Source organism: Desmodus rotundus, chromosome 9 (genome assembly GCF_022682495.2).
Source record: "Desmodus rotundus isolate HL8 chromosome 9, HLdesRot8A.1, whole genome shotgun sequence".
In the NCBI taxonomy this organism is placed as follows: Eukaryota; Metazoa; Chordata; class Mammalia; order Chiroptera; family Phyllostomidae; genus Desmodus; species Desmodus rotundus.
The window spans coordinates 19,044,670-19,065,601 of NC_071395.1; the positions used below are offsets into that span (position 1 = coordinate 19,044,670).

A 20,932-nucleotide genomic window follows, 5' to 3' on the forward strand; every position below is an offset into this window, starting at 1 on the left:
AATGAGTAATTATAGTTTTGTGCAGGCAACAAATATAGAATACTGATTATGTCAGACTAAAGGAGATGTTATTGGGATATAATCATATAAAATATTTAATTCTAGCTTTATAGCAGTCCTTTTCCTTTCTCTTACTTTGAGGCTTAAATCTTCAGAACATACTGTAAGAAAAGGTTGTGGCAACTTTTTGGAGAAAATCATTTTATTTTTCCAATAAACAATATATAAACAAGTCAAAGATTCTCTGTTGTTAAGTTAAACACTTATATTTTAAAATATACTTTAACTATAATAAGCATACTTTTGGAAGCCCTCAGAACTAATAAGGTCAGATTTAAAGCTCAAAATTCTCTCTGGATGTCTGACAGAAAGAACCTAGAAATGAACAATTTGTGGGGCAGAGCCAGAGTTATGGCCACGATTCTCCCTACCGGTGCATCAGGTGGATACTAATAATACCACAGTCAGGAAACCCAAATACTTGTAATTTGCTTGGTTCCCATTCGACCATCATCCCTTTTTCCACTTTTGAGAAATCCTTCTCCAGAATATGATGTTTATTACTGAATTTCTAATTAGCCATGTTTGTATGCTATATTTGTATGGGTAAATTTTAAATATTTTAGAAACAGAGGCATGTTTACGTAATGGGAAGTCTGTTGTCTCCTGGATGGTTTACGTATATTCGATTTCTTTTCTGTGAAAGCAGGAAATATAATTTCCTTGGAACTTAGTACAAACTTGCTGTATAATGAGTTGCCATTTGTGCCGCTTCTTCAGGGTAGTTATTCTGAAGGAAGCTCCGGGGCTGTGCAGTGACTTCATCCATGGTTTATGTCCTTGACACCCCACACAAAATGAAACGGAAAGAGAAAGAGAGAACAGCACTTTTTAAAGGTTCGGATGCCTTTGGGTTTACTCTTGGGGAACTGTGGGTGTATCCCTGCTCTTCCCTTGCTTGGCCCCGGTTTCTACCTGCCTCTCACAGTGTGAGTATCTCACTGTGCTCAAAGTAGTTCTTGTGTTTGAAGGTACACAGTATTTTTTGTACACCTGACCCTCAAATGCCTACTGCTTTGTTGGATACTCAACTACTTCCCCAATTTAATGAGAAAAAGTATGTTGATTTCCAACAAGTGCCTTGCTAAGGGGTGGTCAGTAGTAATTTTGAGTATTTGTATGCCTTGCCCTGAGCACTTACATTAGACTTTAGTCTCCAGCTAAGTCGCATTTCCATTCCAATGGTATTGAGTCAGATCACTAATTTTTGGTAATCCCTCAGGGCACAGAATATAGAAGTGAAGTATTATATATATATATATATAATTATTCTTGCCAAAAAAGGAACTAGCCAAATTCCACCTTTCCTTCCATAGAACTTCTTTGATTTTAGAAGTTATTAGCTCTAAAGTACAGGATATATTTTTAAAGATTTTTTTATTCATTTATTTTTAGAGAGTGGGGAAGGAGAGAGGGAGAGAAACATCAACATGTGGTTTCCTCTTGCACACCCCCTACTGGGGACCTGGCCTGCAACCCAGGCATGTGCCTTGACCGGGAATTGGACCAGCGAACCTTTGGTTGTCACGCAGACACTCAATCCACTGAGCCACACCAGCCAGGACATAAAGCGCAGGATATTTTTGAGAGGAACATAGGAACCCTTGTCTCCTTTTCTTGTTCATCGTTTTCTACCTGAAGCACCACCTCTAGGGAGAAATAGTGCCAAATGCAAAAGTTACCTGAAACAAAACTTAATTTTAGATACTGTCTTTGATTTTTTTCTTCCTTTTTTTTTTTGCTTTTGCTTTCTTTCCCCTCTGTGCAATAGACATTGATACACACATGTTAATTTGGGGGAGAAAAATTTTAATTAAAGGAGTCTAGATAGCCTGAAACCATTCCAAGTCTGTGCCAGTCACTCTAGAGGTAAGTGGAGATGAATTGAAGCAGAATATGGGAGAGACGTGATCTACCCAGTTGCTTGTGGAGGCTGATGGATAAATTAATGCCTTCCTCCCCATGAGGACAGCCTCTCTGCAGGCCTGCTTAGGGGCTGGCAGCCATCCAGTCAATAAGCCAGCCTTGCTGTGGCAGAGGAACTGCTTAATATAAGTCATTTCAGCTTTTAGTTTTCTTTCTTGGAAAGGCATCACAGTAAGCCTAACTTTGGACCCACAAGCAGAAATTAGAGCCTTCATTACCCATTGTTAATTGCAAATCACATTTGGCTTTTCTATTGTAGAGTGTCTGAAAAGGCAACAACTAATGATTAGTGTTTACAACTGGGTGCAGAGCTGGACTTCGGTATGTGCATGCCTGTGTGTGCATCTCCACGCACATGGGGGCGGGGGAGGGAGAATGCATGCACCTCCCACTGAGGTAAAGCACTGCTCCGTTCCTCCGCAACCTGTCTCTTACCAAGCCCTGTTTCGGGATTCCACAGAATCATACTCGTGGCAAAATGAGGGATCCGGTGCAGTGAGATCTGCTGAGAGCAATATTTTAAAAACAAAGTTTCAGAAACTTATCTACTGGTGCAGAATGATCTTTGACTTTCAGGGCAAATGTTACTCAGAAAGAATAGGCTTTGTACAAGTAGAAAAAAATCCTATTGAAGAAAACCAAATAATTTAAAAAATTGTAGTGAGTAGCAGTGAAACTGCTCAAGTATAACTACAGTAAATTGCAACTCTGGAAGCCCTTTTGGATATCAGAAATCTTCTTAGTGAGCTGTATTTACTTTGACTGATTGTGTTTTTGGAGCATCCCTGAAAAGTTATCGAGATCATTGAGGTGCCCCGGAGAGGGTCTTGGGGAACTCCAGGGTTCCTCAACCACATCTGGAGAACCACTGATCTAGATGAAGCTGCAGTAATCAAACCAGCATGGTACCGGCACAAAACGGCAGACACAGATCAGTGGAACTGAATAGAGAGCCCAGAAATAAACCCACGCCTATGTGGTCAATTAACCCACAACAAAGGGGGCAAGAATATACATGGGGAAAAGATAGTCTCTTTAGTAAATGGTGTTGGGAAAATTGGACAGATACATACAAAAAAAATGAAACTAGACTACTTTCTTACACCATATACTAAAATACACTCAAAGTGGATTAAGCACGAAATGTAAGACCAGAAACCATGAAACCCCCTAGAAGAAAACATAGTCAGGAAACTCTCTGATGTTGGTCTTAGAAATATCTTTTTGCATATGTCTCCCCAGGCAAGGGCGGCAAAAGCAAAAATAAAGATGTGGGAGTAAATCAAACTGGAAAGCTTTTGCACAGGGAAGGAAACCATCGACAAAATGAAAGAGCAACAACTGAATGGGAGAAGACATTTGCAAATAATATATCTGATAAGGGGTTCATATACAAAATATAGAAAGAACTCATACAATTCAACATAAAAAAAAGAAACCCAACAATCTGATTTAAAAGTGGGTAGAAGACCTGAATAGACTGAAAAATATTTTGGTAGAAAATTAACTTTCCAAATCCCTAGAGCTATGAACCTCATAAGCTGAAAGTAAACTGCATAGATTTAATCCAGTAACTATTATTTCACAACATTAAAATAAGCATTAAAGACATGACCCTTAAAAAGAACACTCCCACTCTCCTGAATTCTTTACACTTTCCTAATGTCATTTTCATTCATGTTTATTCCATTGGAAGTTAAAACTCATGTAACTAGAGATGTAGTTGCTTTTCCTTTGTGTTTTCCATTACATATTTTCATTTTGTGATCATCATAATTGACCCAAATAGCATATTAAGGTTCTCTTCTCCCCTCCTCATACCCATCACACTACAATTATTGTGCAGGCACTTCCTTCACATGAAGACAAAGGAGAGACCTCACCTACACCGCAATTGCTACACTTAACTCCGAACTTAAGTACTTTCCTTTTGTTTAGAATTTTTTCTTTTATTTTGTTAAATTAAAAAGTGTTTTTGCTAAGTAGTGCATACCCATGGCACCAAACTCAAAAGGTGAAGGAGGGTGCACAGTGAAAGCAGGTCCTCCTGCCTCCCCTGCGCCAGCCACCCAGTGCCCCTCTGCCGGGGTGGCCACCTCAGCGCTCTTGAGTACCTTCACCGAGATCGTCTGTGCACCACAAACATGTAGAGCAGCACATTCCTTTCCACTCCTGCTCAGTGGCGTACTATACTCGCTGTTCTGCACGTATCCTGGCAGCCTTTCCGTATCAGTACATTTCAGAGCTGTGTCCTTGTTTTCATAAAAAGTTGTGATGTAGTATTCCTTTATGTAAGGAGTGCCCTCACTTATATAACCAGACCATTGTTGACGGGTATTTAGGATCTTCCAGTTGTTCTCTATCCAAACGACTCCACAAAGGACCCCACTCTACTTGAGGTGGGGCTGGCAGTTACGAGACTGTCTCTGGGTCCAACCCCAGGATATCTGTGAGACCTTAACGAGACCCGCACCCCTACCTCTCTGTGCCTCAGTTTCCTTACCTGTGAAAGAGGACACTATAGCTTACAGATTTAAAGAGTTAATGGTGTAGTATATTTAGACTGGGACCTGGCCCAGAGAAGTGCCCAGTAAGTGTCAACTCTTACTGTTATGCTGTTTTGTAACGTGAAGTGCCCACCAGTGGTTTCGATGATCAGATTTAGTTGTGCAGGGAGAATACCACTTCATGCCCTCACCTGATGCACATGAGAGGCACCTGTTTTTATTTCTGTGAGCCGCCTGTAAATGTGTGCAAGTCTGGACCTTGTGTGCAAGTGATTGTGCACCGCCGAGGCCTGAGTACTGCTGCCCAAGAAGGAGAGATTTCAAGTTGGAATTTTCTTCCCCCCCTGGAAATTTTCAGTGCTTTTAGAAGATCTTGCTTTTTCTTTTTATCCATATAGTATCTTATCTCAATGATAAACTGATCACGACAATAATATATCTGTGAATGGTAAATTACTTTAACCAGTAGGTTTTTATTATGTACTTCTAGAATCTTTTACCTAGTCAAGGATGAGAAAATGTAGTCTTTTAAATCATAGTACCATTTGTGAGAAGGATTATAATGTTTACATGTAAGGAAGTCTTATATTATTTTTGTTTACAGAAAATAGACATGAAATTAGGACTTCCTAGTCTGAAGTCCCCACACCTGAAGGCAGGATGCCTTTATCAGTCTGCTCAAGCACCAGTGGTTTACTCCCTTTCTGTCATGTTTATATAGCACATAGTAGGCACCTAAGTCTTCGGGGCCTGTTTCAGAGACTGGGGAAAAAAAGAAAGGTGTTATATGCTAATCGGCATAGGATCATGTCCTAGGAGACCAGGAGTTTGTTGACTTTTAAGCCTGTTACTAAATTATAATAAATGCTAATCATTTTTTACCTCTGACAAGTCACCTTGGGTAGGAGTGGAAGTGCTTAGCCAGCCATGAAATTTGTAAGGCACCAAGGCCTTGAACTGATTATTATTCAAGAGCATGATTACTCATAGGCTGGAACCACCCTCAAGCTGCTGAAACAGAACTTTTTGTTATCAGCAAAGTCACAGAAGTCCCACAATTATCTCTTCAGTAATACCTTTAGAATTTGAATTGGCTATTTGCCTCTGTTTTGGGACTCTTCACAGTTTCACCACGAATGCTCTATAAAGTGGCTTTTAAACTTTTTTAAAGGGGGGCAATTCATGGGCCTTTTAAGAACTGGCTAAAAACTACAGCCACTTCTCTTGAGAAAAATATGCCCACAATTTATGAGACTCAGGGATATATGTAGAGTTTTATTGTTACTTTACTCATTGTACTTTGTGCGTCTGATGCCATGCATGGGTGGAGGACATTTCCAGAAAAGAGACTTTTTGTGTGGTCATTTCAACAGGTGATCATCACATCATCTCGACTGCATTGCAGGCTGCATATCTGGAAATTTTCTCATGGAGGCATTTGTGAGACTCTGGTTGGAAACTAATTCTGACTGGTGCAGGTGTAAGGCAGGCGTCAGACTAAACAGCATGACTTCCCAAAGGTGCCTACTTTTCCAGAGAAAGTGACCAAGCCATGTTGGTCATGCTACCGATTATATTGATTGATTGGATTATTGGGAACAGACTTTCCCCAAGAATGACCCAGTGTTCCCGTTTCAACGAATCCCTCCACGTGTACAAATAAATTTTCTGTTTAGTCACTAATTGGCTGATGTCTCAACGCTTCTGTAACTTTCAAAAGCTGTAATTTTTAAATTCCAAAGCCTGGCCAGCAGGGGTTTAGTTTCTTAAATAGCATTAAAAATGAAGTCCCCAAACAAATTTCAGATATGAATTTGAATATTAATTTTAATTTTTCTCTCCCACTTGTTCTGTTTATCAGGCAGTTGCACGGCACTTGGGTCTGACCTAGTTGGCAGCCTGCTCAAGTGAAATTAAGATGTGAACCGTGGTGGAATTATTTCAGGGCATTAACAGTTTTCCTCAATCTTGTTACTATTTTGAAGTATGCATTTATTAAAGCCTACAACCATTTGGGATGTACGTATTAAGAGAATTTCCTCTGTGCACTTGAACTTCTTGAGAATTTTTCTGTAAACGACCTGGTGACCTACAACTTGGTGGAACAAAACCAGATTCTGCTTTACTGAAATGATGGACAGTGAACAATGAAGGAGCCAGAGTCAAACTCTAAGACAGCTGAGGGAGGCTCGGGACAAGGTCCAGGAGAGTCGGGTGCCTGCTTTCTTTTCCGCAGCCCAGCGTTGCCATGTGATACGGCAGCGAGAGAGAAAAGGAAACTGGGCCAGAGGATTTGAGCACAAGGAGGATTGAGGTTTAATAGGATCTTATTAGGCTCTAAGTTGAGGTTGTCTGAGGTAGTTTGACCCAAAATGAATTCCCCTCACTGCTTTTAGTTATAATTGAGGGCACAAGGTCTTTCTCTTTCAGGAATTCCCAATATTTGAAGAGTCTTCACCCTTAGATGTAATTTTTCATGATAAGCACTTTTACAGTAATAGACTTTTTATGTGTTTAGTAGCAGCCGATTCAGGGCATTTCAGAGAGCATTCTGTAACAATGAACTTTCATGCTGGCAGTTGTTCAAGAAGCAAATAGACCAACCATGAATTTGGTTTGTTTGTTTGTTTGTGTGTTTGAGATGGTTGATTCCTGTGCTTTGGGTTCTGTAAGTAAAATATGCTTCAATAGAAAAAAAATCAGATAGAATTCCATTTACAACTAGAATTCTTACAAAGATTTTTCTACAATGGTTAGTGTCCTTTAATGATTATCTAATCTCCTCTTCCTAATTAGTATCACAGTTGTAATAAAGTACATAAAATAAGGACTTTTGAGCTGGGAGAGACCTAAGACATAAGAATTTAATCCTAACTACTCACTTAAGCGAGGTCCCAAACCAAGAGCCCCATTTTTAACTTAAGGAACCAGAGTCTTAGGGCTTTTTTTCCAATTCAAAGCTCAAGTCTCTAAGAGGGAACTTGAAGTTTTCTGACTTCCATAGTTGGAAAACCAGGCAAAAAACTCTTAGCCTTTCCAATTTGTCCCCCACTTTAAATCCACCTGAACTCGGTAACCATTTCTACAAACCAACCAGAGAAACATCAGGTGGGAAGAAGAAGGAAAGGCAGAAAGGGAACCTGCTGTGTCTTCCCATCAAGGTCAAGGCATTTCATTTGCTAACTCACTGTGAAAAGTCTCGGCCTCACTTCCCTTTTCTCTAGGCACGCTTCACTTTACCTCTCTTCTCTTGGAACACCATCAAATCCTTTTTTAAAAAAAGTCTTCAAATTCTCATGTGATTGGTTCCTTCCCATTAGGCCTGCAAATATGACCACTTTTTCCTCCACAAACGTGTTCTCTTTGCTTTGTCTCCCCTTAAGGTGGCCATCCAATTCTTTCCCTTAAGGAACATTTTAAAATTTGTTCTTAGAGGCTATTATATTGAAACAGATAAAATAGTTGAAGGATGGTGTGAGAGAATATAGAATTAAATGCCAAAATGTTTACATTGTAAGTTCAGTCTGATAGTGCAGGAGAGATAGTACATTAAAATATAATCATTCAAGAAAAAATGTAATCTTCACACATTTATAGCTATCGTAAGTATTGTAGTGTTTGCAAGAGTCTGAAATTAGGTATTTGTTTATTTGGGAGTGAGGTTGAAGGAATTTCTACATTGGGAAGGGGTGTGATCTAGATGACTAGAGCCCAGCTTTTGTGATCATGTGGTGTATTTTATAGTTCTGTGATGTGGAGCATATGGTTATGCCTTTTCATTGTGAAATGAAAGATATCACACACTTGCCCAAAAGGGCAAATCAAAATACATATAATTTTTGCATCAGTTATCTCTGTCTCCAACAATAGAATTTTTCTTTCCTAATTGATGGAAAATATTTTTATATGTAATATTGTCATGTATAAATTGACTACCAATAATGTCTTTGTAAATAATATAGTCAGTTCTCTTTGTAAATAATGTAAGCAGTTCTATCTTTTCGGTATAGAATTTGTGCTGATATAGCAGGATATTATATATCTATTTTGATAACTCCCCTCTCCCACCCCCGCTCCCATGCCAGAAAACTCAACAATCACACCACAAAACCACATGCAACCACTGTTGGAAAAACAGCCCTTTGGGTATTTTTTGGTGTTGGTGGTTTGTTTGTTTGAAGAAAGAAAAGAAAATTACTTGTTAGGGCCTGGATGGTTTATAGAGCTCTCTCTTAGGCATGAAATTGGAGTTGAAGTGCATGTGTGTATTTACGGGGAGGGCAGGCTGAGATGTGCCAGGAGCGGCCAACATTCCCAGCTTCAGATGCCTTAGGCTGAAGAGGGAACAGGGCAACAGAGAAGACGGGTCTAGTAATGCCATACTCTTGACCCAGCACACATCCTAGTGACTGTAACGTCTTTCACCTAGTCACAGCTTTTTGCGTAGCTTTGTCCTTCTCTGTCCTTCACTTGGGGCTTTTAGCTGTGATCTGAGACTTAAATAAAAAGCTTGGAATTGAAAAAAGCCAGAAAAGGAAAAAGTAAAGCCTGCTAACAGGCAAAGGCAGAAATATAATGAAGTGCTGGTACTTGAGGAAATGCATCCTTAAACTCTCTGGTAAACATGGTGCTGTCTCTTCCTTTCAGGTTTATGTTGCCCTGGGGACATGCTGTGCTTTAATACCCTAACGTGGGAATAAGAGAAACAGTGGAACTATTCAGCTCTTTGGTCTCTGGGTGTGTTAGGTAGTATTTGTATTTCTAGGATCTTCTGGCCTAGTGTTCTGTTCTCCAGTGTGGCCTGCTGGACACACCTCCTTTCTCCACCAGATTTTCTCCAGGTTGTGGTTTCTGTATTCGTGACACGTCTAGACTCTTCAGGCCTCTGCCTTGAATGTATGATCGGATAAGTATCAGTCAAGTGCGATGCACTTTTCTCAGAGAAGATTCAGATACCTTACGGGAATAGGGCCGGGGATTCTAGCCAGGAGAAAGGAGAATATAGTTTTCTAGAAAGAACCCTGGACTGGGAATCGAGAGACTTACATTCTATTTCCATCAAAATCAACTAGTAAATTTATGACTTTAGCTAAGAAATCCACCTTGTCTGTAATGCAGTCTCACTCCCTGAAAGGCTGCATGTAAAGTCCCTTTGAGAACTAACTTAGAGGATCTTAGAGCGGGGTGTCTATTTTGATGTAGAGGTGGTCGGCTGTATGTTCCCCGCAATGCTTTGAAGAACAATCAGAATCCTAGAGCTTGAAGGAATCTCTAGGAGTGTTCTACTTTTTCAACCTCTAGGTTAAACCAAAATATTCCTTAAAAAAAATTTATCTATTTCTTTAGAGAGAGGGGAAGGGAGGAAGAATGTGAGGGAGAGAAACGTTGATTGGCTGCCTTCTGTATGTGCCCAGACCAGGGATCGAACCCACAATCTTTTGGCTTGCAGGATGACGCCCAACCAACTGAGCCACACCGGCCAGGACTAAACCAAAATGTTCTGATTTTCCTTGTTAGTATCATTACATCATCTGAACAAAAGACCTAGACATTTGTCACAGAAATAATATTTTTGGGACAACAAGGAAGTTGAAAACAACAACTTTGTATTATTAGAAGTGATACATTGGGGAACTCACCAATTTAAATAATAAAATATAGTCACAGAAGATACACACAGCTGTGTCCCTTGAGCATGTCCTCCTAACAGGCCTTCCACTTTTTATATACTTTAGTCCCCTTTCATTCTCCTTAAAAAATGTTTCTTTCTTGAGAATTACTAATTCTTACAAGTTTTCTGTCCTTATGTCCTAACATTTTTTAATGACCCTTTAATGGTAAATGGCTAGCCTCCCGCCCCCCCCCCCCCCCCAGCAGAAGCGCTTGTTTGGAATGTTCCTGAACTATTTTCCAGTGTGTAGTTCCACTCCCCACAGACAACTTGACCCTTCAGTAGAACCTGAGTCATCACCTCCAGCTTTCTTTCTTACACTTTGTTTATTTATTGACCAGTGTTCTCTTTGTAATACCCTTCACATCCATACATTGAAAATAGTTGTTTTTGTTTTTCTTTTGGTGCTGCAAGGCTGGAATTTTTATCACGGATTTTGTTCTCCAGGGCTTTGATAATTACAGTGTAATTACTTTGCTCCGGCCTCTCTCCAGTCTGTACACTAATAAAATCACATTTTGAATGGTGCTCAGTGCGCTAATGGTCAGATGGCAGCAGCCTGCTAGTTCTCTTGTCAGAGTGAGCACTGCGTGGCTGGCTCATACCCATCGTTCACTGCGTGACCTCAGTATCTTTTTCTCCCTGCTGGGAGTCTTCTGTAGTCCGGCCTTCTTCATACTTTATCCACATAGTTCATTGTTCATCTGTAAGTGTGCACTATCTTGTTTTTGATGGATCATTTCTGGCTCTGATTTGGGAGGGTTACTTGGAATTCTATTATTTTTCAGGAAATCTAGAAACCTTTCTCAGTTTGTAGCCACACTATGACTGAGAATACTTTCAGTTCCATTCTGACAGTCTCTGATTAAAAAAAAACCTCAATAATATTGGGCCCAGGGCCCAGGGCCCAGGAGTCTGGGTGCTGTTTTACGACGACCCCAAGTTTCATCAAGTCTTTTATTTCTGTCACCATTAACTAACGGTTTTCCTGTTTCTGGATGTTTTTAAACTCCACAGACATTGGCATCACAGTCTCTTGCTTGATTATAGAAACTAGATTTGAGTGATTTAGAATTATAATCTAGGGGGTTGTGGTTGGTGGCAGTGGAGAGAATAAACCTTAATTGCTTAATTTATGCATATAGCTTAGGTAGCATCATTTGTTTATATTTTTAGTAGCAAGGTCAGAGAAAATAGGGAAACCTTTAGATTGAGTAGAAATGTCTGTTTTGTATATATTTTGTTCCATGTTGGACTTTGAAAATGTCTGTGCCTTGATTTAAATCTAGTAGCCAGCCTCCTATTCAATATGTGAACATAATGAGATATGTTTTTTGTTGTCATTACAGGTTTTAGAAGGTGACGATGAAATGTGAAGAAGTTACATTTCTAATGTGATACTTGAAAGTTAGTGACTGCTTACAAAGTTTTTGAGAAAATTAAATATGACTTAGAAGCATTGATTTACGAAGTGTTATGATGTCATCGGTTGCGGCTGAAAGCAAACTCCAGCAGGCTGTGAGCCTGCAGGGCGTTGACCCGGAAACATGCATGATTGTATTTAAGAACCACTGGGCGCAGGTAATGTATGAGTTCCGCCTTCTCTGCTGGTCTAGAGGCCTCCATCACACTGAACCAGGGCTTCCTACCTCTGCGGCAGGTAACCGGGCTTCCAGAAACAGAGGGAGGAAAACCCCTTCAGATAGGAAGAAAAGCAACTCTCTTCTTGCTTTCCTAGAAAAGGTATCTGGTTAAAAATCACTATTTTCACAAAGGCAATTAGAGAACATATATGTTCCTCAGACGCTATTAGAAGAACAGCAGTTGGCCTTGCAGTGAATTTGACATCACTTTCAATATACTTGGCCACGTGTACACCCTCTGTCTTCCCCTCCTCCCTGCTGAGTTTTATCAGGAACTTTCACACTCTAGCAATACTAAAGCACACAGTTATTGGCTATTTACCAAGTGCTGTGCTGATTACTTCAAATGTCAAACATCATTTAATCTTTCCATAAACCCACAAGGCAGTTAGTATCAGCATCCTCATTTTACAGCTGAAGGAATGGGAAATTATAGAGGTTAAGTAACTTGCTTGAGATTATAGAACTAGAGAGTTTACAAGCAAGTACTTAGATCTTGGTCCCTTGATCTCTGTAGTCCACCATGTTTCGGGCTGGTGGCCTGGTGTAATTTAAGGAAAGCAGGTGCCAGGTGGTATCTGAATTCATTACAAAACTGGTTCTATAAAAGTTTTTTTCAACTATTCACTTTGACTTCTCTGTGACTCTTCTCTGATCTGTTTGTATGGGTAATTAAGGATTGAATGTTCAGAAAATTTACCAGCTCACCCCTTCACTCAGGGAGTTTACGAGTAGTGAAATAAGTAAAATTGGCATTCTTTAGTACTTGTTCAACATTACACTCCCAGGTGAGCTGGTAAGTGGCTATTTATGTGACAGTTTTTTAATGACTACCCAGTTCCTTCCTGTGGCCGAAAACAGCGCCTGGGTCAAAGCACTGAGCCTGTAAATCACAGCAATTATAGGGGACACAGTTTAGGTCAAAACCAAAATCAGGTCTGCTTCTGGGTCATTTATACTGTGTAGCCTATTGTCAGTGACCAGGGTAAAGCTTCCGAAAATGTTTATGCATTTCCCATTCTCTGACTTTTTACCACTAGAATCTTAATGGGTTTTCTCTTTATATATAAAGAACACAGCTATTTCAGCAAAGGGAAGGAAATAATGCAGGAGTTTTCCAAATAGTAGAGGGATTACCTTTGGCTTTGTAGTTTTATAAGGACTTTAAAGTGCTAGCTCCACGGCGGGGTGGTAGAACCTCAGGGACGTGTCCAACAGGCTGTTACATGTGGAAAGAGTATTTTAGAGGGCCTATCACTATCTTTATTTTTAAATTTTCATGTTTATAATGTACATAATATATCAATGTATTAGTGTGTATGTATATTTATTAATTTAATTATTTGTCCTCATGTTCTTTAGCTTGTAAGTGTGCACAGTCAGACGTTTTATATTAACTTGTAAGTGTGCACAGTCAGACGTTTTATATTAACTTGTAAGTGTGCACAGTCAGACGTTTTATATTAACTTGTAAGTGTGCACAGTCAGACGTTTTATATTAACTTGTAAGTGTGCACAGTCAGACGTTTTATATTAACTTGTAAGTGTGCACAGTCAGACGTTTTATACTGAGGGCAGTTTCAGCCGCAGGCATTCCATTTGGCTGCGTCTGTCCTTCTAACGTGTGTTCTTTGCTCTGGGCTCCATGTTGTTTATTGGTTTGTGTAGAATACCTTTGATTGTAATCATTCCTGCTGGGGTATCTCTGCTGTGATTTGTTTAGGATTCTGTACCCGTTGTCAAAGACATGACTTATCACCAACCTCTGGATTTCGTGCAGATGAATCATCTGCCCTTTCAGATACTGTCCTGGGCAAGCTTTCTCCAAAGCTATTGGAGTGCTGTTTGGATGTTTTAATTCAGGATGGTGTAAAAACTCTTTCATGTTGGTGAAGGGGTAAATATTGCCTCCAGAATCACATGATCCATTTCCATATCCAACATGAATGACCTCAGTATTGGCAGACACTTGGGGTTACTGAAGCATAGCACCCTCTGTTTGGGGCAGAAAAACATTGAGTTGAGGGTAAGGAGAACTCTGTCAGGAGAATGGTGTTTAGTGAGTATCCCAAAAGTGGGGACACTCTTGGTCTTGTTTCGGCCATTTATTTAACTTTGGTCAAGTTTCTTACCTCTGTAGCCTTGACTTTTCCTTTTTAACCAACCTGGAAAATGTCCTCAGTTTCTGTCTATTTCCAAAGGCTCTTGAGGGCCGTTCTGTTACCTTTACGAATAAAAATACTGGTTGAAGAAATCCAACTGGATATCAATGTGGTTATTGTTCAGATTTACTGAGTCCACATCTCAGATATGTTACTGCGGGCATCACAGATGGGCCGCAGGAATGTCTAAGCCTTGTGCTGGGCCTTTGAAGAATGTAGGAGTTAATTTGGATGCCAGCGTTGGATACCTGATGATAAAATGAATAATAATGGTCGCAGGAGTTAAGTCAAGGAAAAGGGCTATTACGGTTGGAAATGACCTGGGGAATGCAGGCAGTTAGATTTAGCTGGCATGACTGAGGGAAAAGAAAGCTTTGATGACAGAAACGTAAAGGGCATTTTAGAGAAGGGATATTAGAAACAAATGCTCAGCTTTGGCATTTTTTGGATGGTAAAAAGAGAATGAGGAAGTTAGAGCCAGGAAGAGATGTGGGACTAAGTGTGAGGTAAGGAACGAGACCTTCACGGACAGGAATAGATGCTATTTATTTATTGTTTTGGAGTTTTGCACATTAGCAGTTTTCTGAGTTGTTCAGGCTGGGGTGGATGAAGAGCAGCTGCGGAGGACTGGGAGATGAGCTCATCTGACAAAAAGTCCTCTGACTAGTGTGGCTGCAGCCCCTGGGTTCCTTCAGGCAACCCAGGAAAACCGGTGAGGCTGGTGAGAATGTGGCAGAGACAGAGCTGGTGACAACATGTTATTTACAGGAGTGATCCATCAGCTGGCAAATGCAACAATTTTCATCCAGAGTGCTTCTGTTTATTAGTACACTGTAGTACAAATTCAGCATAATTAGCATATATTTAACAGGGTCTCTTCTACTCTTTACCAGTAGCTTCTTTTCCAGACCTTGCATTGCAAAACACACTTTGATTGGGGCGGGGAGTATCTGCTTGTCCACCTAGAACTTGCATTGTGTCAGGGACAACCAGTTATGTAACCAACAATCACTCAAGGCAGGTTGTGATTCAGGGGGGTCTCCAGGGAAGAGTCATTGAATGGCCCAGTGATGCACTTGAGTTTCCAAACTCTTCCCTGGATTTAGGGATCTCATGACATCCCCAGATCTGTTCCACAGAGAACATCCAGGAATAGCTGTATTCCTGATAGTGACCCTGGAGCATCCAGGTTGTAGGAAGTGGCTTCTGGCCTGTACTACCTCTCACCTGAGATGCCATCTTGCATCATAAGTTGACGGAGCAATGAATCTAAAACCCAGGTCTGTCTGGATCATTCCATTATTAGACATTCCAGTGGCATCCCAGCTACAGGCCAGATGGCACACAGGGTTCTTTATGCCCTGGCCTCTTTCACTCCTAATCTCTTACTTCATCTGCAGAAGTACAAAACAACTTGGAGTTCTCAGCCACCCCCACTCCTGGGCAGTGGCACCATGCTGTGTCATGCCCCTCTGCCGTGGGCACTTCCTCTTCTTTCTGCCTGGACTATCTTGCCCCCTAGTTAATGCCTCTCCTTCCCTAGGACTCATCTGGGGCATCATTTCCTCCAGGGAACCTTCCCCACCCTCCTTTATGCTCCACTCTGCACTGTAACAGCCTCCCTCCTGAGTGTCTTTCACTGTAGAAGCACCTCATGAACAGAGACCATTTGTAGTTTACCTACATCTTCAGTACAAGAATATTGTAGGCATACTGTAGATTTCAATACCTTGTTGAACTGAAACACAGGCAAAATGGAATACTACTTTAGAAGAGCTAGGCAACTTAGAAAACAACTTTGAACATACACTAATATTAAAACATTATTTGCTACCAGTAAGATCTTTGGACTTGTATTTAATAATCAGTGATCTGGAGGAGTGTGTATGTGTGTGTTTAATTTTTATAGTGGTCTGTAAGAAGAGTTTGTAGTCTAGTTGACTGTTTTTTTTACCTCTTGCCTTTGCTTCTGAATGGAAGAAAGAGCAAGAAGTAGGAAGCCTTGGTCCACTAGATAATGAACTATTCAACTATATTGCCATGTGAATCAACACCCCCCAACCCCCACACACTAGTTATTCTTAATGGCACAGCTATACTTTGTGAAGCCTCATGACTTTGCTCTACTCATTCTCTGTCTCCTTTGAAGCATTTAAATAGTATTAGTTATAAACATAAAGGTGTCCTCTCTTAGAGCCGGGGGAACAGGGGTGATGGGTTAGAAAGAAATCAATTAGAAATGCCTATTTCTTTGTCTTCCCAGTTAGGTAATAGCCCAGCCTTCTCCTTACCATCCTCCATCTGCAAAAACAAGCTGTTATACAATTTTTTCTAAGCTAAGAAAATTTAAGAGCTCAAATAGAGTAATAGTGACAGATGAAGAAAAGCTAGTACATTTATCAGCCTTTTTCTTCTTGGAGGTGGTGGGGGTTGGTATACGAAACAGTCATCTAGATAATGAAGTCAAATGTGTTCCCACAATACTGGAATGAAGAGTGGATAATGTGTTTTAAGTACAGTGTCTTGTGTATACAGCCTGACTTACTAAAAAAAGTGAAGAGAACTTACAGGCTCTGAGGTGTGCATGTCAGTCTGCTCCCGGTGACACGCAGTCTCCTGTTCTGTTCCTCTTCATTCCTTTCACCTGTGCCTTGTCACGGAGTCAGTGACAGAGAGGAATTAAGTCACGTGTCTGAGAGATGGAAAGCTGAGAAGAATTAGAGAACTCTGATTAATCCTCATATCTTAGTAGAGTGATGTTTGCTAACATTTAAAAAATTTGTATCTTTCTTAGCTTTTCAAGTAGCTCTGAACTTGACAGTAGGAAGTACAGCAGAGCAAAAGCTGTAGTTCTTCAGAGGGCCGAGGCGCGTTGACTTGTGCTTCTGTGAGACTCTGAGGGGGTGGAGCACGTCGAAATGTCAGCACCTCCCCCACTGTGTGCTCGGTGATGTCTGCTTTTGCTGCAGGTGAAGTCATAGTGTTCTCTGGGATGTTTTCACATGGGTCGCTATGCTCAAGCCCTTTCCCTACTACCTCAATTAAACAATACATAACTAACTTAGCATTAGTCTATGGTTTGTTTTGTTGGCTGATGTTCCTGCCGTGTTTCTGTATTGCAGTAATTACTAGACTATCTTTGGTCTCAAGGAGGTAGCTTCTGCTTGATCTTGGTTTATCCCAGGTTTGAACAAGTCTCTGGACTTCAGGACTGGAGCTGACATTAGCCACCTTGTGCAAGATTACATGTTATTATTTTATGTTACCATATTACAGAAAGAAATGACTTAGTAAGGGTCTCCCATGGGAATAGGTGTGCAAGGAATACCCCATACTGAAAGACATAGCTGTTAAGTAGTGAACAAGGACTGGATGGGAACTTTTGTTGTAGTTATTTGGTACATTAAATGGAATTTAGCTTAAGATTGCTAAATCCTGCCTCTCTTCTGTGTGGTGGAAAATATTGCTTAGTAACTTGGTTTTTCCACCAACGCCACTTTAGCATTCCACAGGATTTGGAAGTATGGGTTGTACTCATGTGACTTCCTTGAAATAACTAGGCTCTAACCAAAGTGACATAAATAATCATCTATTGATATATATATATATATATATATATATATGAATGAATGAACAATCATGGAACAATGTTAATATGGAGTCAAAGCTAATCTCCTGGGAGAGAAACATTTGCGTTTATTATGAAGAATAATCATTTTTAGCTTGAGGTGTGATTATGTGATTTATGTAGATCTTTCAGTTCCGAAAGCATTTGAGCTTTCTGTTCCGAATTCGTGAGTATTTGAAATTCCAGCCCGTTTTTATTGACTGATGGGGGCCATTATTACAGCTAAGGATAGAAGTAGCTGATGTTCCTTAGTGAAAGAAATGTGCTATTTGTTCATCTATTTAGTCCCAATAATCCTCATACATAAAGTCGAAGGAGGTTAAGATTTAGCTAGATTGGTTAGATGACAATTTCTATACCATTGTTCACACTATTGGTTTTTTGTTTATTTGTTTCTTTTTCGAGATTGTAATAATTTACATGTGGATCTCTCTGTGATCTGGGCTCATGATTTGCACACATGGTATCTGCTAAAGACTGTAGATCAACAAACGCTTACCTGTGATCAGCCAAACATTTACAGTACAATTTCTGATCTCAGCTGGTTTCCTCACTTAATGACCGCAGGCTTTATTGGGGGTTGATTAGTTTCTTAAATGATCATTGCAGCCTAACGAAGTGAACGTCATTAGTAAAGGAAGCACTTGCAAAGTGTATTTGCTTGCTTTTACTCCCTTCCCTTCTTGGATCCTTTCAGCCCCCTTAACTATGTCTTTTTCCCCTGCACTGAATTCCTGAGACTGGAAGTATACGTAGCTGAGAAGAAGCCGGGGCTGGGAAATCTGAGGCAAGGTTGAGAGTAGGAGAGAGAGCATATAATCCGAGAATGGACAAGGCCTGGGGACGCTGCCGAGAGCGTATGGGAGTGTGGATCTGTAGGATGGGAAGGTCAGAATCGACCAACAAGCAAAACTAGGCAGCAAGCAAAAATCAGGGACACAGGAATAGTGGAGTTTGGTGGGCACTAAGGAAAAAATAAGGAAAAGTCCAGATCACGTCAGGAATCAGTCTACAGAAGTGGAAAGAGCTATGGCACCATCTGGGCAGCAAACTTGGAAGATGAGAACAGAAGTTCTTGGGCATTTCAATGCAAGTTGTGCTCTAGCCAAGAAGCTTGGAAGGCATTCCCAGTTAGGATAGGAACCAGGCCCAGAGTGTGAGCCTGCAGAGCCCACTCGTAATAGCAGGTCATGGGCGCGACTGCCTGGAAAGGAAAGGGAGGTGGCCTGGGAGGGTCCTGACACCTAAGGAGAGAGGTTAAGGACGTGTGGCAACACGGGCATAATCAGCACTTTGCTGGGCATTGTGTGTTCCCTGACTCATGGGCCGTGTTGCAACACACCCATTGGAATTCCAGGCAGTAAAGACACCCCAGTCAGGGCTGGGAGTGAAGAAAGGGCTTTTCGTGGGTCTGTTCCATTCCAGATGATCAGCAAACCTTATATTGTCATGGGTTTTTATAGCTCTGTTCTCATGTTTCCCTGCTCATTAACCCAGAAGGCAGTGTGGAGGAGCTACTATAAAGATGCTTTGACTTACAGCAACCAGAGGGGAGGGGGAGGAGGACAACGGTGGGAAGAAGGGGAAAGAACTAGTCAAAGAACATGTATGAATGACCCATGGACATGGACAACAGTGTAGGGATTGATTATGGGAGCAGGGGTGGGCAGGAAGGTGGGGCAGGGGAGAGCAATGGGGGAAAAATTGGAACAACTGTAACAGAATAACAATAAAAAAATATTTAAAAAGGTGCTTTGACTTAAAAGCTGCTAAATAGTTTACATTCTATATAAAAATCTCAGTTCTTTTTTTAAGGTTTTTCATAGCAAAAAAAAAATAGATATGTTTTCAAAGAAATACATTGGAATAAATAATATAAAAGAAGATTAATTCATGAGAAAAATGTAACTTGTGATCATGTATATAGTTTTGGTGTGTATTACACATATACATTTAGATATATAATATTTTGCATAATAGTATAAACACATATGCATAAATTTATATTGCTTAGGAATTCTGAGGATGAGATTTCTATTTACTAATTGTTGTTAACTCAGTGTTTTGGTTCTTTTTAAAGACATTAGTACAAAATTATTAAATAACGTATCTACTTTTATTTTTATTTATATTATGAAATTAGGTCAACTTACAGGAAAGAAGAGGTAATTAATCTGACACTGCTAATACATCTTTGTCAAATATTTAGTTTTTAACTTAAAATATTTCATGTATACATTTGCAGGTAATTATATAATGCACTTAGTGTTTATTTTTAATAGTTTTATTGTATGGCGATATAATATTTTGATTATAATTCTCTTACTTTTAACCATTTGGGTCAATAATATTTTTTTCATCATTAAAAATATCACCGGTGTGAACATTTTTTAACAATCATTTTTGGATTGTTTCCTTTAGGCCTTTTCCCCAAAGTGAGATTAACAAGTCAAAGGGCAGGGACAATTTTTTTGTGGCTTCTGTACAAATTGCCAGATTGTTTTCCAGAAAGGTTGAGCTAATTTGCTGTGCCACCATTGATACATAATGAACAGTCCCAATTTGAGACAGTTCAGACAGCCTGAGCACACGTGAGAAGTATAATTACATTTCCACCCCAGGGCCTAACTGTGTAGATAGCTCTCCTAAAGAAATTTAGTATGTGGACGCTGGCATTAGAGAACTGACACAATGTGTAGCTAATTTGTTCTTCAGAATGTGGAACAAATTCACATTAAAGTTCAGGCTTTGGGGCTGGAGAACATGCCGTGTTGAGGTGGAGCCCCCTTTTGGACAAGTGTGGTACTGTGATCTCTGTGAGGTGTCGCCCAGGCTAGAGCAAAGGGAAAGGCGGAGAGTTGGGTCCCAGCATTTCTGCCAGTGAGGTAATCAGGTCTTGGGGGAATTGTGGATGGCTTCTTGGGAAGGGCAGGGGCACTCTGGAGTTGGAAGGAGAGAGCATGTCTAGTGGGCACACAGGGGCCACGGTCATGGAGCTGGGTGCCTCCTGGGCAGCTGCGAACTAAAGGCTTTCCTCATTGGAAATGTCAGTTCGGGCGCCTTGGGGTGATTTTTTCCCTTTGTGACAGTATTGTTAATTTTTGAATGGAAGCCGATAGAGATTACAGATTCTGCGCATTCTGTTCACTCTAAAAGGATATAACTTGCCTGGGCCATACAGGTTCCTTTGCCCTATTTCTGACAGGGAAAAAAACAGACCTTTCCCTGGGAAGTACACTCCTGTCTTGCTCTCATTCTTGCTGACAGAGCATGGTACCTTCGCCAGCTTCCCCAGTGACTTGCAAAAGTTTTGTAACCTAAATACAGAACATGTA

General features: G+C 40.5%; 1 protein-coding gene across 8 annotated transcripts in view; it reads left to right on the plus strand.

Annotated features, from left to right (window-relative positions):
- Positions 1-20,932, plus strand: part of FHIP1A (FHF complex subunit HOOK interacting protein 1A) — a 187,839-nt gene that overhangs the window by 97,752 nt on the left and 69,155 nt on the right. For 7 of the 8 annotated variants that reach the window (XM_045202366.3, XM_024568967.3, XM_024568968.3 and 4 more), the window contains one exon: positions 11,514-11,745. The exons of the other annotated variant lie outside the window; for it this stretch is intronic. In XM_045202366.3, coding sequence (XP_045058301.2) covers positions 11,641-11,745 — 105 coding nt within the window. In that variant the 5' untranslated portion in view covers positions 11,514-11,640. The remainder of the gene's footprint in view (positions 1-11,513; positions 11,746-20,932) is intronic. 8 annotated transcript variants of the gene reach the window in all.